This window comes from Lytechinus pictus, chromosome 15 (assembly GCF_037042905.1).
Source record: "Lytechinus pictus isolate F3 Inbred chromosome 15, Lp3.0, whole genome shotgun sequence".
Taxonomy (NCBI): Eukaryota; Metazoa; Echinodermata; class Echinoidea; order Temnopleuroida; family Toxopneustidae; genus Lytechinus; species Lytechinus pictus.
The window spans coordinates 19313798-19338843 of NC_087259.1; the positions used below are offsets into that span (position 1 = coordinate 19313798).

The 25046-nt window shown below is 36.2% G+C and overlaps 2 protein-coding genes across 2 annotated transcripts in view; both read right to left on the minus strand.

The window, feature by feature from the left end:
• The window catches only part of LOC129277393 (sushi, von Willebrand factor type A, EGF and pentraxin domain-containing protein 1-like), a 38251-nt gene extending 23632 nt beyond the window's left edge, over positions 1 to 14619 (minus strand). The window contains exons 1-6 of the mRNA XM_064110021.1: positions 14223 to 14619; positions 8317 to 8496; positions 6356 to 6544; positions 3812 to 4015; positions 2708 to 2929; positions 1204 to 1361 (exon numbers count right to left, since the gene is read on the minus strand). Of these exons, the coding sequence (XP_063966091.1) occupies positions 1204 to 1361; positions 2708 to 2929; positions 3812 to 4015; positions 6356 to 6544; positions 8317 to 8496; positions 14223 to 14619 (1350 nt within the window). The remainder of the gene's footprint in view (positions 1 to 1203; positions 1362 to 2707; positions 2930 to 3811; positions 4016 to 6355; positions 6545 to 8316; positions 8497 to 14222) is intronic.
• Positions 14620 to 20049: 5430 nt separating this feature from the next.
• Positions 20050 to 25046, minus strand: part of LOC129277387 (sushi, von Willebrand factor type A, EGF and pentraxin domain-containing protein 1-like) — a 44240-nt gene continuing 39243 nt past the window's right edge. Inside the window, exons 16-18 of the mRNA XM_064110022.1 lie at positions 24373 to 24603; positions 21465 to 21635; positions 20050 to 20342 (exon numbers count right to left, since the gene is read on the minus strand). Coding sequence (XP_063966092.1) covers positions 20050 to 20342; positions 21465 to 21635; positions 24373 to 24603 — 695 coding nt within the window. The remainder of the gene's footprint in view (positions 20343 to 21464; positions 21636 to 24372; positions 24604 to 25046) is intronic.

Here is a 25046-nt window from a genome sequence, read left to right on the forward strand (position 1 = left end):
GGAAACCAACTCGCATATTTAATGAGGAAACCAACTCGCATATATTTAATGAGCTGTAGCCTTTGACCTGCGGACTCCGAATTCAAACTTAGCCTGTATTTTGGTGTCATCTACCTAAGCACCAAAACTTTTGTTAATTCCTTGAATATTTCATAAGTTATCATGTGGAAACCAACTCGCATATTTAATGAGGGAACCAACTCGCATATTTAATGAGTTGTGATCTTTGACTTTTGACCTGCGAACTCCGAATTCGAACTTAGCCTGTATTTTGGAATCATCTACCTACACACCAAATTTTTTTTTAATCCGTTGAATATTTCATAAGTTATCATGCGGAAACCAACTCGCATATTTAATGAGCTGTGACCTTTGACCTGCGGACTCCGAATTCGAACTAAGCCTGTATTTTGGTGTCAGCTACCTAAGCACCAAAATTTTTTTAATCCCTTCAATATTTCATAAGTTATCATGCGGAAACCAACTCGCATATATTTAATGAGCTGTAGCCTTTGACCTGCGGACTCCGAATTCAAACTTAGCCTGTATTTTGGTGTCATCTACCTAAGCACCAAAATTTTTGTTAATTCCTTGAATATTTCATAAGTTATCATGCGGAAACCAACTCGCATATTTAATGAGCTGTGACCTTTGACCTGCGGTCTCGGAATTCGAACTTAGCCTGCATTTTGGTGTCATCTACCTACACACCAACAATTTTTTAAATCCACTAAATATATTTCGAGTTATTGTGCGGAAACCAAGTGGGGGGACAGACGGACAGGGGCAACGCTTAATGCCCCCTCCGGACTTCGTCTGCGGGGGCATAAAAAAATAACCATACAGCCTTGTAGATTTTATCGCACACTACCACCGTGCAAATGTTTGCGGTGCTCATGCAATCGAAGGCCGATATCTCAGTGGGGCGGAATCACCCCCCCCCCCCCCCCCGGACTGTGAGATGGGTCCAAATAACCCAGCTCTTTTAGGGTTAAATCTATTCATTTGCATGAAGAGGGGCCCCATGTCTGCGCACCTACAAATTGAACTGATGATTAACATGAATTTCTTTAAAATTCCATGTAAAACTTCTGTTAATATTATTCCTTGAATTCTTGAGCAGGTGTGCAAAATTTGATAAAAAATTGAGCAATATGCATGATATTCTTTCCAGAACAAACTTCCAACATATGATATGCTAACCTGTCCCCTATCCGATTCAAGATATGCTGCTTTATTGCTGTCAAAAGGCAGACGGCAATAGATGTATAGCTGACTGCGAGGAAAGATGATGATTGTTCCATCATTCCTGACTTCAAGAGGCTGGTTGTTTTGAAAGATGAATCTGGTATCTGCAAGAACTGAAATGGATAATGATCAAAGAATGTTACCAATTTACTAAACTAATTGAATACAAAAGACTTCTGATGTACTAGGCCCAAGTCATAACCTTTCACTGTGACTGGGGCCCACCAATGACTTTTTGGCAGGGACCGGTGGACCAGTGAAGTATGTAAGAAATTCATTGTCACCAAAGATCGTGAAAAATAACCAGGTAAAGAACTAAAATCTTACATCTACTGAAAACTCTGACATGATCATATTTCAAAGATTTTATCAACTAAAGTATACTCCCGAATTACTTAGCAGAATTACTCAATTTTCTTGCTTGAATTTATTGGTCTGTAATTTTACATTGCATTAAGGGTGCAGCCATATTTACTGTTGGTTGCCATTCATAAATATGCTGCCAGACCAATGACACAGTGCCACCTCGGGCAAAAAATTATTAGTACTTATAAACAAACATGTTAGTGCAAATGCATCAATATCATTTAATATAATGGGCCAATAAATCCAAGCAAGAAAATTGACAAATCCTGAACGGTAATTTTGTTTCCATCGTCCCTTTGGTTTATAACATATGAAAGTTTATGGGTCAACTTTCATCAACTACTGTAAACTGACTCACTGTGATCAGTCAAACAGCTTTTCAGTGTTAACTTGATTTGAGATATTTTTGAAATATGCTTTCCAAACATTGTTTGTGTATTTTTTAATGCAACCTGTTCTGCATTTTAGCTAATGACATCAATTCCTTTCTTCAAATTTTGTAATTTTTACAAATTACACATACTTGTGAGTAATTCAAACTGATTCATATGTAAATTTCTCAATTGTGTTCTTTTAGAGAGCTGTAGAAGAGAAGTTAAATCTTTTTTTTATTATTGTAATCAACTCTATCTGATAAATGCTCTGGTCACAAATATTTAACCCTATATATTCTAACTGGGGGTGCAAGTTGCCCCCACCCTCCCTGTTAAAAACCTGGATCTGTTAAGATTGCTTAAAATCAATATAATGAGATAGTTCTCAACTTTGGGTTTGAACCAATCTTCATTTTGAATCAGGGGCAGCACTACAAATGATGCTTCCCTCCCCCTCCCCCCATGCATGAAATTTTCTGAACTGTTTCTGATTGAAACTATAACAGGCAAGAAAAAAACAGCCCCCCTGTTTAGAATTTAAAATAGTATTTTTCCCCTTTAATTTCAATATAATTTAAGATGTGTTTTATATTTTGCATTGAATTTTATTGCCGTGCATTTCTCGTTTAAGAGAAGTGTCCTGGGCGTATTGTATTCCTTTAATGTGCAGATTTGCAAATAGAGTGATGTATAAAAAACATATGGATGTAATTACTTACCACAACTTGGCTCCTGTCCTGTCCACTGTCCATCCAAACATGTTCTATTAGCACTACCACGCAATACATACTGTCCCGGTTGGGAGCAACGAGACACTAAAAACGTTCCTTCGGGTATCTCATCGTTAGGGTAGGTGACAAGTTCCTTTGTCTCCTCTCCGTTCACGTACTGACGAACTTGAAAAATGTAACCAGGTTTGGAACAAAGCCTTTCCATTCTTACTGTAATAATTGGAAATATGAAAATATATAATGCATACATAAATACAAATATATATGTAATGTGACAAGAACTTGGTGAAATTTGCATAAATTTAACATACATTGTACAGTACATTGTACTTAAATTTGATAGAAAAAACAAGTCTGAAAATCATCTAGAACAGCGCCGATCTAGAATGACCCCTTTCCTACATTTAAAAGTGTTTTCTATAGCCAAAAAATGTTGAAAAAGTGTGAATGCAGGCTTTAGTCAGAAACGTGTTATCCCCGGTGACCGTTTCATGAAAGTCTCATTTCATTCAACAGTTACCATAGTAACAGTGCTTCTCAGCCAATGAAAATCAAGGATGGTTGTCAGATCTGACAACTTTTTCCAGACAAAAATGTTGATGAAATGCTGCCCTGATTTGCTTGAATTAACCTGCCATATTAATGGGTTGGTTGTGGAGATTTCATAGTGCAAATTCGCTATTGGCATAGGGAACTAGACCAGCCCCTTTTTGCTATGATTTACCGATAGTTTGATTGAATTCAGCCCACCATTTATTTGAATTAATTTCATAAGATTACATTTTTCAAGAGAGTAATTGTCAGTCTCAATTTTGTTTGTCTCATGTAATTGGCTATTTATATTGATTAACAAATTCATATCATATTCATGTTTGAATTAAATTGAGTATCTTCACAATTGTATGAATATCAAGTGAGTTGGTCATCATTCTCAAGATGTGGCGTTGCCAACTTTCATTTTCCCAGAAATAAAAATGTTTCCCAGAAAAAAAATAATAATACATACAAAATATCGAAAGTAGACATGTATAGGCAAAAGCAATCAGCTATTCAACACCATAAATAGCTATTCAAAAAAAATTAAATTCTTACCACATATTGGTACAGAAAGTGACCATACTCCTCCGTCTAAGCATCTTGTATCAACACGACGCTGAGCGTAATAGCCTGGATTACATCCGACAGAGATCTCTACTTCTCCACCAATGGGCAACCCCTCATTGATGTTTCCCAGATAACCAATAATATGGTATCGTTCTCCATTTAATCTCTCAGGGATATTGCATCGCGGAGGGGCTTTTTTTTTTAAGGAGGAATAAAATTGGGATAATTTACTGACTACTGTATCTCGTTAACGGATCACATAATCATCTGATTGTCATATATAACATTTTGCCTGCTAGGTTTCAACTCCCACACATGCTGAGCAGAAATAACCATAATTATGTCCACAAAATTATGCGTATGTTTCCTGTATTCGGGATTATTAGAAGATAAACTAAAAACCTATTTATAACATCTCTTTCTGATATATTTTAAAGCATTCTGAGCATGTTTAAATGGAAAGCAAGATGGATTCCTGGGTGCCAGGTCACTAAAGCTGTTGGTCTGGATTTATTACTAGTCTATTACAGTTCTTGTAGTAAATCAGCAATAATGATAATGTGATATTGGGCCTTTAAGGATCTTTATCCTGTGCTTGATGAAACCCAAGGTTGCCAAGTTATTTTCAAATGTCAATTTTTCATCAGCTTTGAAATCAGGATGAAACTGCTCTTCCTGTTCACCGATTTTGGCAGAGGATTCTTGAATCTTCTGTACTTTAATGATAAAAAACACCTGAGTATGTCAGAATCACCCCCTTTGGAAATAACCTAGCGACATTGGTTTTCATAAAGCACAGGGCAAAGATTCTTTAAAGGTCAGGTCCACCCCAGAAAAATGTTAATTTAAATAAATAGAGAAAAATCAAACTAGCAGAACGCTGAAAATTTCATCAAAATCGGATGTAGAATAAGAAAGTTATGGCATTTTAAAGTTTCCCTTATTTTTCACAAAACAGTTATATACACAACTCAGTGACATGCAGATGAGTCGGTCGATGATGTCCATCACTCACTATTTCTTTTGTTTTTTATTGTTTGAATTATACAATATTTCATTTTTTACAGATTTGACAATAAGGACCAACTTGACTTAACCATATAGTATTAAACAATGCTAATCCCACATGTTCAGAGAGGAATTAATCATTGTTTCACTTGACAATGAGGGGAAAATTAGAATATTTCACATTTCATATAATGAAATACACAAGAAATAGTGAGTGGATGGCGTCATCAGTCTCCTCATTTGCATACCGACCAGGATGTGCATATAACTGTTTTGTGAAATTAAGCGAAAGTTTAAAATGTCATAACTTTCTTATTCTACATCTGATTTTGATGAAATTTTCAGTGTTATGCTTGTTGTATTTTTCTCTTTTTATTCAAATCAACTTTTTGTCGGGGTGGACTTGTCCTTTAAGCTACTAAGAACCAGAAGCCCCCTCAAGTCCTCAACAACTCATATCTAGCCAGGTTCCTAACCCATAATGCATCATTCTGGGCAGTGTAGTCTAGTAATATAAACCCACTTGAATGGTAACACACTAATTCAATACTCATTACATTCAAACCACAACAATTATGCTAACAAGGAGCTACAAGCACATACTTTTCCTGTTGAGAATTTTGTTTTTTTAAACGAATAAATTTCTAGCTTAATTTATCCTCTGTATTACTACTAGTTGTCTGAAAGGTACATTCAAAGACTAGCTCCTTATGAACACAGTCATTGGGTGAGAAGCATAAAAAGTAGAAATTGCTGGCAAGCAATTGCTTCAAGCACAAGCAATAGCTAGCCAAGCAAAGAATCATGCTTCAACAATTGCTTTATTTCATATGCATAACCCCTTGCTAGTGCTTGAACCCTTTTTCTTGCCTTCAGAAAGCAATTGCTAGCGGTTTGAATAGCAACGTCACACTGGTGCGAGCACGACTCACAGAAAAGGCAGGACTCGAATACAAAGGTTTGGTAGTGCGAATTACCGCTTCTTTCCAATAACATCTTTTCTTCAGACATGGTGTGAAACTAACTTCTATAACTAACTTTCTTTTTGATAAATTTATATATGTGGCATTTGGTTTGCACTTATAAGGAAGAAAACAAGGACATGTAGGTTACGGTACACCTTAGGGTTCTCTCTCAAGTGGACAAACATGATTAAAAAACGCGAGTACCCTGATCAAGCAAACGCCCAAGCTGCTCTGACGGAGCTTAAATAATCCCAAGCAATTGCTTAAACGCACAAGCCAAATGCTCGCTTTATGTATATGCTTTTTAGAAATAGCTTAACCGTCAAGGAAATGCTAGCAGTCAGTTAGCGATTGCTTGAACTTACTAGCAAAAGCATTTGCTCGCTCATTTCTATGCATATGGAATCAAGGAAAAGCCAAGCAAAAGCAATTGTTACTTTTTCTGCATCTGACCCAATGACAGACCATGTACAGCTCAATCCCTCTGTAGCAATAAAAGCCCAATACTATTACCATCATTGTGTATCACTGATGCAAAATCATTTAATTGATCTCTTACCTATTGCTCTGCACTGTGGGGTAGATCCTGTCCATTGTCCATTATCGCACTCTCGTTCATCAAGCCCCTCAATCTCCCAGCCTTCGCTGCAAACATACCTGACTCTGGCACCATGGACATAGCTCTGTACTTCCCCTGGTAGTAATGTAACAGAGCTGTATGAACTCCTCACGGGATCCTCGCATGGCACTACATCAAATCAATGTAACATTTAATGTTAAGTACTTGTATAATAATACAATAACAATAATAATAATAAATATTGTTACATTAATAAATAAATACTGAATTGAACATTTGCAAATTATATCACTGACTTTACCAGACACTCTCTACATATTTAACCCTATCTAACTGGGCTATTTCGGACCAGAATATACTGGGGGGAGGGGTCAATTTGACCCCCCTCAGATCTAAGCCGCTGATTGCGTGATCGCTGCGAAAATTTGCATGCGCATAGAACCGGATGTAAACTACAAGACTGTATGGTAAAATTTTCAAAAAATTAATTGTTTATATTTTTTAGTCATTAATCATGCAAATAAGCGTATGAAATTTGCCCTAAATTTTTTTGTGTGTATATTTTGGCCTTTAAATAAATTTATATAGCTAGCAGAATGCTGATTTTTGGTGGGAGTATCAATTATTACATTTCTAACAAATATCTACAAAAAAATTGCAAAAAATATAATTAATTTCTTATGTACTTTATTGTTTTTATAAATTCTTATGTATTTCTTAGTTTTTTCAAACCTTTGTTTTTTAATGCTTTTTCCGATGAACTTTGTTGAGGACCCTTTTGCGATCATAAATAGCATAAAATAAATCCATTTAAACCAACAAAAGTAAAAATAATCATACATTTATTATTTTTGGTTGAAAAACACAATTTGCATTCATTTTGACTTCGTACATGGAATCACGTTTTTAAGCAATTTCGGGTCTGACATGCACTTACAAATGTTGCGTAATTTCAGAACCGCTTACCCGGGCATCACAAATTTGGTCTAAAAAGATGCGCAAGACTTGAAAGTAAAAAGTCAGCAAGTGCGGTCAAAAAATTTCGCGCGGCGGCGTAGTGACAAAATTTGTTGGGGGGGTCAAATTGGCGCCCCCCCCCCCAGTTTAGGGTTAATGCAGCATATTATAGCAGTGCGGCTGTTACTTGCCTCTCTGCATACAAGTTTATGCTTGTATTTCCATAATTTAATTAAACAAATGTGCTTTCACGGATCCCTGCTGTAGCTATCACACGGTTAATAAAAGATTTGATGCATGGCTGATCGTCAATACAGAGTGCTGAGTAAGTCTAACAGCTTGACTAATGTCTTTACTTTATAAGTAAGCATTATTTTGAATAAACAGAACTTTGCTATTTCTTGACCATTTCCTTGAGAACAAAGTATCAAATTAAAGAGTAGATGTTGAACTTTTCAGACATGTGATTTTGTTTTTTGAAATTCAGATACCATCTGGTAAGTGACTTTTTGGTATGCTTTATTCACATTGTTTTTACTCCCTTTACTGCCATTTCTTTTGGATAGCTTTTTACATGGATTACAGAACCAAGGTATAAGTGCAACCCTTCACTCAATTTTTCTTTTACAGAAGACTACCATTTTCACCTTTGCTCATCAGAGATGACTTTGTTCATGCGCACCAGGTACTACCACTGAATAGTCCCTGGACAGCACTCCCATGCACTGTGAAAGGTGAAAGGTCACCCTAAGGTCATTCTGAGGTCACCCTTGGATAATCCCAGAGATCACTGTGACAGGAATATCTTGGGTCCGTTGCAAGAAGTTTAGCGACCAAAAGCAACTTTAAAAATCACCCATTCGTTTCCAACCAACCAATCAAACGCGCACATTCTGGCCTTGTGATCGACTCTTTTTTGTTACATTTATAAACACAAACATTTTGCAATGGGCCCATTCATGCATGTTCTTTCAAGAGCTTACCTCTCTCGCATGTTACAGTTAAGCTTTCATTCCAATGACCACGTGTGCATGTTGGCAGGTTTCTGTCTGTACTACTAAGCTGATACCCATATTCACATGACACGTTGAGACGTACACCATGAGGAAAGCGAGACTGAGAAGGTATCATGTGATCTGGTAGGTCTGGTGCAATGCAGGAGGCTGATTGGAAGGAATCATGGATTTAAATGAAAATCAACTGAAAGAGTAAAATCAGAGCACTCTTAAGCTAAAAATCAATGAAGCCTTATCGAGTTCTAAACCCGACAATGATTAATTTTTTTTCCCCAAAGAATCAAGTTACAGCGATATGTAAATTGAAATTAATTATTAAGATCAGGGGCCCGTTGCAGAAAGAGTTGCGATCAAACGTGATCACAACTCAAAAAATCTTGCGCAACTTGATTTTCAGCCAATGAGGCACCCGTATTTGGGACTTGCGTTTAAACGCAACTCTTTTTGCAACAGGCCCCAGACCAAATACATTAGAAACAAACTCCTATATGGAGATTGGAGTATCTCAACCAAACATAAGATAGGATACTGTATAAGCTGTTATTTTCGCGGATTTCGTGAATTGCCAATCGGCCGCAAATTTAACACGCGAAAATATTGACACATTTCTTAGTCAATGCCATTGTGCCAAACAGCAAGGCTTTGCTATTGAAAACACCCTATATAGTCGAGATATGCACCTCTATATGTGCAAAAAATAAGGCTTAGAAAGTACAGTTACTGACTCAAAAAGATAGCTAGAATTTCACCTTTTTTTATTTCTTAAACAAAATCAGAGCCTAAACTACTTCCTAACATTATTTTATCAATATTTATTCACTCAATGTACTATTAAAATGTATTTTCCATGATATAATTTGATTTTATTGTCATCTGATTGACTCTATACCCAGGTATTGGCAGCTATTTTCATACTCATTAATATTCATAAGTCACATGACCAAAGCTTTTACAGGTGAAGATTCTGTTCACAAAATTCAAAATTTTTGCACTTTTACCAACTTTTTGAAAAATGAATCGAACAAAACACAAATTCCAAAGATTGCTTAACCCTTTGGATTACAGATCAAACTGTGACATGATGAATTTTCAGATCTAAAGGTAAAAAAAGGTAAAATTTAAGCAAACTTTTTTCAGTTGGAACTGTTTTTACAGGGACATATTTATGTACAAAAGACATCAGCACAGACACTTGTTCACAAATACGTCTTTCGGATGGTGACGTTAAAGGTCGGTCCCAGACGTAAATAATCATATCTGATTGATACACGTCTGACAAAACTCAAATACACACACACTTGTTCACAATTTGTTCTGGAAAATGGAACGCCCCAAGGTAGTGTTATTAGTCCAATTTTGTTCAATTTAATGTTGAATGATCTAAAACTGATAGAAAAATCTGTTAAAATCTCTATGTATGCCGATGATATTGCCGTATGGTGCTCAGGCAGAAATCTTGACTTTTTACAAAAGAAAATGCAGAAAGCTATAAAAGAAATTGAACAGTGGTGCTCAACCTGGAGTATGATTATTTCTCCTCAAAAGTCTGCTGTTATGATTTTTACCAATAGGCAGCATATAGAGGTAAATATTAAGGTTAAAGATAACTCTATACCACAATACAAAGAATATAAGTTTCTGGGTATTTGGTTTGATGTGAAACTCACCTGGAAAAAGCACATCGATTATATAAAACTCAGATGTTCAAAAAGAATCAATTTGTTACGGTGTATAGCAGGAACAAGTTGGGGAAATAATAAAACAATTCTTTATATAATATACAAAGGTCTTATTAGATCCATATTAGACTACGGATGTGAGTTATACGACTCAGCTAGCCTTTCGCTAAAACAAGAATTAGATTCAATCCAATATCAGTCACTGAAAATAATAACTGGTGCAATATATAACCCTGCCCTTGAAGCACTACAGGTAGAATGTGGTGAAAGACCTTTACAACTAAGAAGAGAACTGTCTGTTGACAAATACATGTTTTATCTTTTAACAAACAGAGATAGTCATCATCCTACTTTAGAAATTATTGAACCTTCCTGGTATATTGATCAATTTACTTGGAAATCAGGTTGTGGACCCTTTGTAGTCAGAGCATGTAAGCCAAATGAAGAGATCCAAATTGAACAACTAAGCCAAAGAATATTATGAGAACCTTTTTGGTCATATGAAATACCTAGTATATCTTACTATATCCATAAGATTATCAATAAACAACGTAACTTAGTACAAGATATGAAAAACTGTGTCTCAGAAAGGATACATACAAGATGGAAAGGTTACTTAAATATCTACACTGATGGATCAAAACAAGAAGACAAGAGAACCGGCTCTGCTTTTTATATACCAGAACTGGATATTAAAAGATTCTATAGATTAAATTCTGTAAGTATAATGAGAGCCGAATTAACAGCAATAGTAATGGCACTTGATTGGCTAGGAGATAACAGAGGTATGTCCGTGGTAATTTTTACAGATTCGTTGTCTGCTCTTCAAGCACTTGAAAGCAATCGTATACAAAACAATCTTATTGTTGATATCTTGTATAAAATCAAAGTTTTACAATTATCAGATATTTATGTCAATTTTGAATGGATACCATCCCATTGTGGTATTCACGGGAACGATGTGGCAGACCTTTTAGCAAAAAAAGGAACATCAAAAGAACAAGTTGAATTAAACATTCCATATATCAAAGAGGAATGGAAAACCCACATGTCTTTGATTTATAAAGAAATCTGGCAGGCTCAATGGGTATCCTCATCTAAAGGAAGACATTTATTTAGCATCCAACCCAACGTGGCAGATACAATTAGTTATCAAGGTCTCATTCGGTTTGAAGAGACTATGATACACCGTTTAAGACTCGGAAAATGTAAATTGAATTATTATCTGTATAAATTTAATCAACATGAAAATGGTCTATGTTCCCATTGTCAGGTTCCTGAGACAATAGAACATTTTTTACTACAATGTAAGAAATATGAAAGAGAAAGAAGAATTATGCAAAGAAGCCTGAAATTAAACAAGCCAATATCAGATCTGGCAACATTATTGGGAAGAAATGCAGATTATAAAGTCATCCTGAATTACGTGAAAAAAACAAAGAGATTCGAATAAGAATATTCCACTGATCTCTCTCCATCTCTTTCTCTCTCTCTCATCCTTTTGTTCTGATGATTAGTGATAATTCTTAGACTACTAAAATTGAGCTTTGACCTAGCTTCTTATATAAGTTTGCATACTATGAAGTACAAAAACACACATTTAATGGTGGTGGTAACTAATCATAATTATATTGCACCTCGCTATATGACAGGTCAGACTAGTCTAACGCCGAGGACATTGATGCAGGAATTAAGCAACTAACTCGGAAACGACCTGGCGCAGATAATCTACCAGATTGAAGAGCGCCAACTTAACTCCCAACACCAACCAACCAACTTGGAGAAGTTTAGAATTGCACATGATTTGCACTAGTTTTGCTTCATTGAAATGCTGTGGAAGTGTTTGGTACTTCTTTCAATCGCGAATTTAACAACCCGCGAAAATGTCGGGACCCCGCGATTCTCGAAAAAATTCTGTATGCAAAAATATCAGCTTATACAGTAATCCCAAGTTACAAAGTCCACCAACACCCCCCCCCCCTCCCTCCCTCCCCCCAAACCCCTTAAGAACTTCAGGAACTGCCCATTTCCACACAAATTGATATCAATTCCTATGCATACCCACAAAAGGGTGGGGCAGTACTTTATCAATTGATCAGTGCGGTGCACCTGATGCAGCTAACTTCGTTTGATGCTGCCATGTGCGTCCCAAAAACTTTATTTTCTCGCTCATTGAATGGAATTCAAGCAGCATTACACACCTGTAGACCAGTGTCGTCTGCAAAGAAACGTGCTGGCAGAGGCCTTGTTATAACCGATATTGTCGCAGTCATGCTTAATGTCACAACATGTTATTTAAATCTTGGATCAACGTTTGATATCACGATCCAAAAGATGTGACTGACTACTGTTAGTGCTCTGTTAGTGTAACAATGTTTTTGTGCGGCCGGTACAGCAGTTCATAATGGCAATTTTTTTCTTTCTGGTTCGTGCCCAGAAACAGACCCAGCCCAGCAAGTTGGTGGAAATGCTCAGTTTACATGATTTGTGGTATACATTAGTTTTGCATCACACTTTTGATAAATTGTATTCGGCTGATGCACAAAGTGTACAACGTGTATTTGTGTAATTCTTAATTTTTGTCGAATATATTGATCATGTAAATAATAACAATAATAATAATTAGACTTATATCGCGCCAAATCCACTCTGTAGAGTGCTCAAGGCGCTTTTTAGGAAATTATAAAAGAAATTAAGAAGAATTGAACAGAAATGTTTTGAGGTAATGTTTGAAAGTTTCAGAAGTCAAGCACTGTTTGATGTTTTGAGGGAGGCTATTCCATAGCTTAGAGGATGAGTAAACAAATGATCTTTCACCCCAGGTTTTGGAAATTTTGGGGGTAACAAGAGAATTGGAAAAGGAGGAACTTAAGGATCTTGAAGGGGTATAACTTTTGATAAGTGAAATAAGGTACTGGGGAGATGAGCCATGAACACGATGAAAAGTTAACAACAAAATCTTGAACATAATACGCTGTTTTACAGGGAGCCAATGTAAGGATCTTAAAATAGGAGTAATGTGAGTGCGCCTGGTGGAAAGAGATACGATGCGAGCGGCAGCATTTTGAAGTTTCTGAACTTTGACTAACTGATTCTGGGGTAGATTAAACAAAAGGGAGTTTCCAAAATCGAGACGGGATGAAATTAAAGCGTGAACCAATTTTTCTGTGGCCGGTCGAGACAAGTATTTCCTAATACAACCAATATTTCGCAATTGGTAGCGAACTGATCTACAAATAAAAGAAATGTGATTCGACATTGTCATGTGAGAATCAAAAACTATACCGAGATTGCGACAAGAACTTGACAAATTTACAGTGAGGCCAGAAAATGAGATGGAGTCGATGTGGATTTTACTTAGTTGTACTTTGGAGCCAAAAAGAAGAAATTCACATTTGGCTGGATTCAACTTAAGAGAGTGAGAAGTCAGCCAATTGTGAACATCAACCATGCAACATTCAAGACGATGGATGGAACCTTCTGCAGCTAGTTGATCCGAATTAAAAGAAATCATGAGTTGGATGTCGTCTGCATAAATATGGTATTTTATGTCGTGTTTCAACAGAACTTGTCGCAATCCAGATAAATAAATCGAAAAGAGAGTTGGCCCGCCCACAGAACCTTGAGGTACTCCACAAGAGAGAGGCAAAGCATCAGATTTATAACCGTTAATACAAACGATCTGAGAGTGGAATGAGAGATAAGACTCAAACCACTTGTAAGCCTCACCCTTAACACCGAGTGAACTAAGTATGTTCAAAAGGATAGTGTGATTTACCGTGTCGAAGGCGGAGGACAAGTCTAACAGCAAAAGAGCTGTGGTGTTCCCTTTATCCATGCCTTGTAGGATATAATTAGACGCGTCAAGAAGTAGCGTTTCTACACTATGATTAGACCTATAACCTGACTGGAAAGGATCGAGCAAATCATTATCCGAAAGGTATTCAGACAATTGAGAGAACACAATCCTTTCAAGAATCTTGAATAAAAATGGTAAGTTTGAAACTGGGCGGTAGTTTTGGAGGGAGTTTTGATCCAGAGAGGGTTTTTTTAACAGTGGGGTAATGAGAGCAACTTTCAGAGAGGGAGGAACGTATGCCTGTTCTATACTCATATTAATTAGATGTGAGAGAATTGGAGCAACAGAAGGGGAACAATCCTTAAGTAATTTAGTGGGAATGGGATCTGACTGACATGACTTGGGAGGGAGTTTACGTAAAAGTGACATGATCTCGTCAGGAGTGGTAGGTTGGATAGTTTCAAAGGAAGAGGAAGTGAGCTGGCTGTGTGGAGACTCATTTGGTGCTAAACTATCGCAGATCATCTTGACTTTGGTCTGGAAGAAGTGAAGGAAAGTAGACGCCATTTGCGAGCTGTCTGAGTGGGAAGGAAGAGGTGATGATTGTCGACGGTTCAGTAGCCGATTAGCTACAGAGAAGAGTTTTTTAGAGTCGTCGTGACAGTCTTCAATGATAGCCACATAATAGGAACGCTTTGCCCTCTTCACAAGGGAATTGACAAGGTCACGCTGGGCAGAGAATAGTTCCCGGTGGATATGAAGTGAAGACTGCCGCCATTGCCTCTCCAGCATTCATCGTTTTTTCTTCTGAGAGCGGATGTTGTCATTATACCATGGAGAGTCAACATGAATCCGGACTTTCCTTTCTTTCGGGGGTGCATGAATATCAAGAATCCTTCCCAGTTCAGAGTTATAACGATGTACGGCGGTGTCGACACAAAAGTCTGCACTCTCTGTCCTAGGGAGCAATGATGTCACATTCAGTGATGTCGTTCGCGAAAGCCACCGTCGATGTTGTTGATGTTGCGACTGATTATAGTGGACTGGGACCGACTCGGCTTGGGAAAGTTGACCTTCTCAGAGTGGTCTGAGATGCCAGGTATGACTCGAGGCTTCGATAAGAGAGCTTGATCATCAGAGTCCCTAACCATGACAACATCAAGGATGTGACCTCTGTCGTGTGTTGGAGTATCAACTAGCTGAGAGATGGCGTGACCGCTAATTAGATCATTAAACTTCTGTGTGTTAGGTGAAGAGTTATTGTCTAGGTGAATGTTCAGGTCGCCAGTGATGATAAAAGGTGGAGTTTGATATATGGTCATTTCCACAATATATGGTGTAACTCTGAAATTTCAATGTTTTTATCTGTAGCAGTCTCATAAAGCCACATAATTTAAAGATGCTTTGGCATATGAGTAACCTCAATGAGTGCTACCTCGGGTAGCATAGACATCTTCACTCATTACTTCGTTTAATTTTGGCAGGCACATAAGTACCCTAAGTTGCACCTTTTTTGTGTACATAAAATACATAGACTTTTTTTGGAATGCCCTTTCTTATTTCTGGAATGTTGATGATTACTTTTGTTATGCAGAATGTGAAGTTAGATGTTCAATGAAAAATACCAGATAGGTTTTTAGTGTGACTGCTTCTTTATTTCTGAGAACGGGGTGGTCCAATTTGTTGTTTCGGAGGCTTCATTTTCCGTTAACAATAGCTAACAAACTTTGTATTCCGAGCATTGGTTTTCAAAAAATAAAATTCTGCTCCCTAGGACCTTTATGCAACATTTGAAGTATAAACTTCCAAATAAAAACAAAATATCTTGGATCACACTTCTTTTTACAATTTTTTCAAAGCCTAACTGATCAAGGTTAATTTTCCGTTAACTGTTTTGAAGCCTCCGAAACAAACTTTACAGACTGCCCATATAAATATGAACGAAGGAACTTGTCCAATCAATACATCACAATGTAGTATATGGACACCTAGTTCACCTGTCAATAAATAGCAGAGATATTCCTTGCTGTTTGAAAATAAGAGATGATACTAACTTTCCGTTAACAATTGAAGCCTCCGAAACACTTGAAGCCTCCGAAACAGTCAAATCACTTGTTTTTATTTTTTTGTTACTTCAGTCCAAAATTTGTAGGTTAAATTTGTATTATAATCATATGTTATGTTCTATAGACTGGCCTCAGGTAGAAATTGTATGAATATCAATTCAATTTTTTTCAGAATTCGCTGATAACGTAAAAATTCTGTTTAGGAGGCTTCGAACATAAGTTAACACATGTTTTTTTTTGTTATTCTAAATTCATAGATAAGAGAGTGTTCACATTTTATTTTTTTGTTGTTGGTTTTGATCTACTTAAGAACAGAAACATATTTGATTTTATAATTAATAATATTTCTTAAGTTATACCTGAGCTAAGTATTTGAGATGGGATTTTCCACTCATAAAACATGCATTTCCCTATTTCTAACTCAGAATATAAACATTAGATATCAACTAAAAGAAAGAAAAGTCACACATATAAACCATGTAATGTTTATTAATATTGTAATATACAGTGGCTCAAAATAAAGCTCTGCATTTTCCCAAATTGACAGGCATCCTAAACTTATGTTAACACTTGTTTCGGAGGCTTCAAACAAGAGTTAACACCATATTTTGTGTTATTCCAATGTCCTGGATAAGAAAAATTAGGCATTTTTTCAACAGCATGTTTGGTTTTGATCTACAAAATTACAGGAATGAGTATTTCTTCATCAGATTTTCAAATTTTTAATGATATACAAAAGAACTTGTATTTGTGATTGAATTTTACATTTGTAAACGTGTGTTATCCTCAATCAAATTCAGGTTACTCAGTGTGTAGATACATGCATACTTACACACATACGCACAAATACAATATTTAGGAACATTTTAATATACAAAGATTTAAATAAATCTTTGCATTTTCTCAAATTTTCAAGGTATCTGAGACATGTATATATGTACATGTAAATACATGTACATGTAAGTTCTATGTTTCAGAGGCTTCATTCTCTTTGTCATACCATTATAAGTTAAGGTTTTAAGTTTGTCATCCAAAAACCATAAATTGGTGGACAGACCATCCTTTTATAGATTCTGAGGAAGTAATAGTGTTATTACCACAAATGACTAGATCATGATGAACATGTATTGGTATGGAGAAGTTTATGTAAATATTTTAAGCAACATCTAATAGCATATGTATCTTCAAGATAGGCATGAATACCAAATACAGGGTTCTCATTCTCCAAGCACTTAGTCCATAATAGTACATTTGCTTTTTTCATTATCATTATTTTATCAATATTTTCTGCACAATTTGTTTTGATGGAATTGTGAATTCAAGTATTTTCAAAATATAAAAGTCTGTCACTACAATTTATTTCAATGAGCTCTTGGTAATACATGTAAGTACATAACAATTGGCATTACACTTTTTGAGTAATGTATGAGCAATGCAGAGTGACACAGCCTTATCATGTTCGCAATCAGTGATTGTGAATTGTGATCATCCATTTTGTACATTGATTTCTTCTGAAATACAGGTTGGTTAGACTGTGACCAGCCACCCCAAACCTACAATAAGTCACTAGGGAAGGTTCTCTGTAAACAGCCAGAATATTATGTTTTTGTAAAAAAATAGAAAAAAAAACTAATTGGAAAGAGTAATTTTTCTTCTTCATATACAGTCAAAATCTCAAGCAGTAAACTTAGATAGAAAATCAGATAAAATAGTCTTGACAGAAGTGTTTGTGGACTGTTTGGACTTTTCTCTGAGATTGCTGCATCTTAAGCTTGAATGGACCCTAAACTTTGAACATTGTTTTTCCCTATTTAAAAAGTTTCTTCTGCATTCAATCAATGACTTACATGTATGTGGGTTATAATGGATTAATTTTGACATGTTATATACTGTACCTTTTAAAAGCTTGAGATGAAATAATTTAAACTCAATAAAAATTTCATAATTCATTTTGGCAACATATACACTGTAGTTGGATTCGGGATGGCTGGTCACAAATTACCTATCAAAGCAATGTTAATCCCATTAACTTTCTCAAATAAAATTACTATCTGTGAGAGTTGTATCAGTTTGCCTTGAAGGATTTTCATTTCAGTTTTTAGAATATGATTTGAAATGATTTGTTTATAAATACTTAATGTACAGCTTACAATGTATGTCTTGATTGTCTTTTTTAAGAAAAAAAAGTGGGAAGAAAACCAAGTGCCAAAGATATGGTAACATGAAAAAAGATCAAGATGAAAGCAAAGCATGATATAAAACCTTTCAAGTATAATTTGATTAATTTTGTGAGCTTAAGCTCTAGGTTGGCATGCAGACAGTACTTGTGCCATAAATAAAATTACCCTAACTCCATTCACTACAAGTGATTCCAATACCAACAATTGTTTTGAATTATAATCATAACTTACATGTATTGTATGTACTTTTTTTAAAAGCTTGTTGTTGAATGATGCAAAGTAAAGTGCTATTAAGCACTAATTTGAAAGTGCAGTATTAATAAATTCAAGTCCCTAGCATAGAAAATTTCACTAATCACACATACATGTACATGTTTGCTCATGGCTATGTTCCTTAACACTTCCATTTGATAAAACAGTAAGGAATAAATATTCAATTTTATATTGTCATATCAACAATATGGTCGAGGTGCCGCGGCCAAGTGGTCTAAGGTGCCTTGCTATCCATGTACTTGGAAAGTCTGGAGTTTGATCCTCGGCCGTGGCACCTATGCCCGTTAGCAAGGCATTTAATTGACAATGCTCTTTTATCCTGCATTCAAATAAATGGAAATGCTATTGGTATTAACTAGGTGTGCATTTGTTTAAAAAAAATCATACATATCTAGTGTCAATTCAATTCAAATCCAAACTGCCTTTTAATGTGTGACTTTGATGCACTTACTTTACTTTGGTACTTTGGTATTTTGGGTAATGCACATCTACCTAACAAGCAGAATTTAAATATAGAAAATATTTCCTGGACATGTTCTTTGTAAAAATATTGGATATTACTTTAATATGCATGTATATGTTACAGAAACTGTTGGACTATTAACATCATTGAAGTCTCCGAAACATACACTGTTGTTACCTAAAGGCATACAAAAAATAATTGTCAACCAACTTTCTGCATTGAACTTAACATATAATTCTGGATTTTTTTACAATTGGATTTAACATAATAATAAACAAGTGTTAAAATTGAAATAAGCTGTTAGCTATATGATGGAAAACGCAATATGTTAACATGATTGAAGTCTCCGAAACACTCTGGGAACCCTAGCAAAGCCACTGAAACACAAGTTTCAGTATTTCATCACTTTGTTTATGCATCATGAATATTCTTTTCTGTATGAGAATTGAGATGTACTTCTATTACTATATTCCCTTTAAAGCTGAACAATTACCTATCTTGGCACCAAGGCATTGAAATATGATGTCTTTGTGCAGTAGTTAACATTCGTGAATTACATTTTCCCATTCACGAGACATTAGTTTGTTTGATTTTGTTTACATTCAGTCTTATACTGATATGCCATTTGAAAAAGATAGATTTGTAAAAGTAATCAACTTTAATAAATAAGGGACTTCATAGTGCTAACATGACTGAAGTCTCCGAAACACATATTTTTGTTAACTGAAGCCTCCGAAACACACTTGGGAGAAATTTCCAACTTTCTTATTTGGTATCTGATTTCCATGGGATTTGTGTTAGTAATTAACCTTCATGGAGAAGTAAATGTACAATAATTTTTGCTTTCCTCTTCCTCTTGGAAGACATGTAATTTTAAACACTTTGTTGTCAAAATCCAAATTTGTGATAAATTTCAAAAACTCATAGAAATTTTTAGAAAACTAATAAACTTTGACTCCAAAACTTTTAAAAACCTCAAAGAACATTTAATTTGTGAATGAAAAAGTGCAAATGAAAATGTTTTCCACGAAAAAATTTGTAATTTTGGTAATGAAATCAAAAGGCTGATTTTATTCAATTTTTCTCATTTTTCACAGTTGCACATAATTTTTTTGAGGTTTCTCAAGTAGATTAAGCTCCAGAACAGACAGAAATGAAGAATTTAGACATTTATTGACCTGTTTTTATTAGAAATGTTTAAGAAAGTCCATTTTGAAATTTTGATCTTGAATTTTGAAAGTTACACCCTTGACCGTGAAAAGGACCATATGCTTCTATCCAGGAAATCAGAGAATTCATCTAGGAATCTGGAAAAGCTATGTCCACCAGGAGGCCTGTAGATTACAGAGATGTCCATGCAATTAACATCGTTGGAGATGGTTGCGGATAGACATTCAAAACTGTTGAATTTTTCATGCGGCTTGGTGACAACGTGAAGACTGTCCTTGTGAAGAAAAGCCACTCCACCGCCACGCCCAGAGACCCTTGGACAATGCTTGAAAGTGTAGGAGTCAGGACACAGGTCACCTACGACTGCATCGTCATCAGGGGAGTGTTTCATGAAAGGACATGTCGGACGTTTTATCCGACAAGTCCCATTTTATCCGACAGTTGCCATAGTTGCAGTGCTTGTCAGACAAAAATGTTGATGAAACGCTCCCCTGATGTCAGCCATGTCTCACTTACACAGAAAAAATCTAATTTGTGATCTATAACAAAATCTTGAAAAATAGTTGCTTTATTACGTAGTGACCGGGAATTAATGCTGGCAAATTTAAGATGCCCCCTAAAGAGACCTCGCCCTCCTCTCTTACCCCGCCTTCGACAAAGTCTACTGATCCCGAGAGACACCAACCGGTCCCATACAATGGGATTATCTTCCCGCCATCTTCTCGTGGAACAACTATCCCTTATATTAAGGGCATGAAGTGTCTGACTATCATATGTAAAATGTGATGTAATAGAGTCAGCTGAAAGGTTGGATCCACTAGAAGAAGGCCCAGGGTTAGGGTTGATGTCTCCCGAGATCAGTAGCAAAATACGAAATCTAGAAAGAGAATTAGCATACCGCTGAATGGGTGTACCAACATACTTGTACTTTCCATTTGGATCAGGTTTAACAGCATTACATGTACATGTAACAGCAGTATAAAGAACAAGTTCAGTAGTGAAAGACACAATACAAAAGGATACAATAGATGCTAAGGCTGTCAGGCTAGCCAATTTCATTGTGAAAGTGCGCACAGCCGTACACTGTGCCCTATGTTGTACAACAAAAGTTCAACATGCATGTGAAGATGGCTACTTACTTACAAAACAGTAATGCAGTGGTGAAATAAAAAATCATAGGATAGCAAATATACGAAAAATATAGCAAAAAATGAGACAAAAATTGTCTAGTAGGTTCCTGGAGTCATGCACAAAGACATCATATAGCAATAAAGAGAAAACATATGCTTGAACTATACAAATTAAGATAGAAACTAAGAGCTCTGTGGGAAGGCATCCACCAGGCGCACTCAACCCCCCCCCAAAAAAAAAAAAAAAAAAAAAAAAAATCCCAATAAAAGGTACGAACAGAAGATTCTGACTTTTTTTCCATAACTATCTACAGTAAAAGTGGCATAATATGACACTGGATTGGTTATACATTACCTTGAATACATCTAGGATTGCGTGGGATTGCTGCACTTTTGTCACACCAATACCTATCATGTTCTTTCTCATACCCAGGTTTACAAGCGAAAGTAATGTTTTCACCGTGGGTGTAATTGATTTTCCGCCCAGGAAATCCGCCATTTTGTAGACGATCAACAGTGCAGGATTCTGTTGAGAGGAAGTCATAAAAACACTCCATAGTAATAACTTTCATAATATAATCAGACAGTATATTCCTTAAAAAAGTATGACCAGCCAAGAGAGCATGTGATTCTTTCACCAAAAACTTGTTTTTATTCAAAATGTTTTTAAGCTCCAAGTTGAAGCCTTTTTCTTCATTTTTCACAAAGTTTGCAAGTCTACTCCATCAATCGTATTCCACAAAGAGTTTTTAAGCCGGACAAAAAGTCATGGTTAATTGGTAACACTCACATGAAATCCTATTCTTGATCATTACACACTGATTTGCATCCTAAGAGAATGATCTGGGATCTATTGCAGGGTATGGTTGCAATCAAATGCAAGTTCTCTGAAAATTAATCACAATTTGATTTTCAACTAATCAAAAGGGCACATTCAGGACTTGTGCTTGATATTTTGACTTGCATTAATTCAAATGTCATTCTATCTGCAACAGGCCCCTGGTTTATGCATCATACACTCATTAGGAATTCAGGGGGTGTTTCAAATAGAGTTAAATGTGACTCGCACTTGAATTAACATTTGCATGCAGTATAGAAGGCATCACCACATTGGTGAAATTATACTAAGAGGATGCCCACCACTGCGTATTAATCAATAAGATCGCACAGTGCAAACCATGTGCGCGTCGACATTTGAGCATGACTCGATATTTAACCCTAATTCTCTCGGGGGGGGGGGGGCCATGGCCCCCCTCGACAATTTTTGCGATATATCTGCAGCGCAAAATTTTTTGACCTCGCCGCTCACTGACTTTTTACTTTCAAGTCTCACGCAAATTTTGAGACCAAATTTGTGACCCCCGGGTACGCAGTTACAACATTACGCAACATTATGTAAGTGCATGTCAGACCCCAAATTGCTCATAAACGTGATTTCACGTACAAATCCAATGCAGATTGTGTATTAGCCAAAATTCATAAATGTATCATTATTTCTACTTTTACTTATTAAACTTAATTAATTTTGCCTTGCTTATGATCAGAATTAAGTCTAGAACGATTTCCATCGAAAAAACAATAAAAAACAAGAAATACATAAGAAATTAAAAAAACAATAAAATACATAAGAAATCGGTCTTGGTACCAGAATTTTTTTCATTCATAATTGTTAGGAATGTTATAAAGAATATTTTCACCAAAAAATAGCATTCGAGGAGCTTTATTTAGTGAATCAGAGCAAAAAGTATGATTTCATGAATAAATTAGCATAATTAATTCATATAAAATAAAAATATATGAATTCTGTAAAATTTACCAATGCAACTGCGTAGATTACGTCATTCTCTACCATCATGCAAATTTTCGTTGTGATCGCTCAATCCGCAGCTGAGATCTTAAGGGGGGCCATAGTGGCCCCCCGCCGGGAATGACAAGAAATACCCCGGGAGATTTAGGGTTAAGTCACGCTCAACGCTTTGTGAACCCCCCCAGGCTAGGTGCAATATCCAGTCACACTTCAACTTTTGTGAAACATCTCTACGACCCTGGCCTTGTACATAAAGCATAGCGATGATCATAAGGCTAATATCTATGATTGATCATACACATTAATCAATGCAATCAATCATGGAAATCGGCCCCATGATCAATTGCTAAGCTTTGTGTTACGGGCCCCTGATGTAAGTTTCTCCATTAAGACAAGGTTGCATATCTTTAACCATGGACCCAGTAACATAAAGCTTAGTGATTGATCATAAGGCTGATATCTATGATTGATCATACACATTAATCAATGCAATCAATCGTGGAAATCGGCCCCATGATCATTTGCTAAGCTTTGTGTTACGGGCCCCTGATGTAAGTTTCTCCATTAAGACAGGGTTGCATATCTTTAACCATGGACCCAGTAACGTAAAGCTTTATAATTGATCATAAGGCTGATATCTATAATTGATCATACACATTAATCAATGCAATCAATCGTGGAAATCGGCCCCATGATCATTTGCTAAGCTTTGTGTTACGGGCCCCTGATGTAAGTTTCTCCATTAAGTCAGGGTTGCATATCTTTAACCATGGACCCAGTAACATAAAGCTTTGTAATTGATCATAAGGCTGATATCTATGATTGATCATACACATTAATCAATGCAATCAATCATGGAAATCGGCCCCATGATCATTTGATAAGCTTTGTGTTACGGGCACCTGATGTAAGTTTCTCCATTAAGACAGGGTTGCATATCTTTAACCATGGACCCAGTAACATAAAGCTTTGTAATTGATCATAAGGCTGATATCTATGATTGATCATACACATTAATCAATGCAATCAATCGCGGAAATCGGCCCCATGATCAGTTGCTAAGCTTTGTGTTACGGGCCCCTGATGTAAGTTTCTCCATTAAGACAGGGTTGCATACCTCTAACCATGGACCCAGTAACATAAAGCTTTGTAATTGATCATAAGGCTGATATCTATGATTGATCATACACATTAATCAATGCAATCAATCGTGGAAATCGGCCCCATGATCAGTTGCTAAGCTTTGTGTTACGGGCCCCTGATGTAAGTTTCTCCATTAAGACAGGGTTGCATACCTCTAACCATGGACCCAGTAACATAAAGCTTTGTAATTGATCATAGGGCTGATATCTATGATTGATCATACACATTAATCAATGCAATCAATCGTGGAGATCAGCCCCGTGATCATTTGCTAAGCTTTGTGTTACAGGGTCCAGGTCTGTAGTATACTCACGTGGCTCACACACAGGTTCACTTTCATCCCAGGATGAACTGTCAAGACAGTGAAGATCAACTTGCCTGGAGTCGTCTGAACCTCTGAGGGTGTGACCAGCATTACATGAGATTCGAATGGAGGTACCAGCCAAAACAACTTGCTGCTTTGCAATCCCGATGTTAGATATATCAGCATTCTCCACATCGGGAACAATGCATCCCACCCGTGATCCATTCCTGGGACCGTTTACTGCAAAAAGAAATTCAATAATTTGAAGGTCGTGATACACAAAAAGCTTTAGATATTGACTTTTAAAAGTCCAACCGCACTTATCAAGGGGCCTCTAGACCTGCGGCTATTTATATAAGTATGGCCAGATATGAGAGTAATGAAGTGGGATGCTATTTCAATGGAAAACTTTGGGATACTAGAGGGTCTATTTTTGTACAGCTTTTTTGTCATTTTGTTCATACCAGATGAAAATAGAATGTAACAAATGGAAGATGATAAAAAAAAATTTCAGGCCCTCCTTTGTTCATTCATAGACAAGTTTCTAGGCCATATGCAGAAGTTTTACCTCGGGAAAAGAATATGAATACTGTTCAACAGTTTGAAATTAAAAAATGAAGAATTATGTGCACACATTACATGCATTTTTGTGAAAATTTTCAATCAAAAGGTTTTTTTTAAGA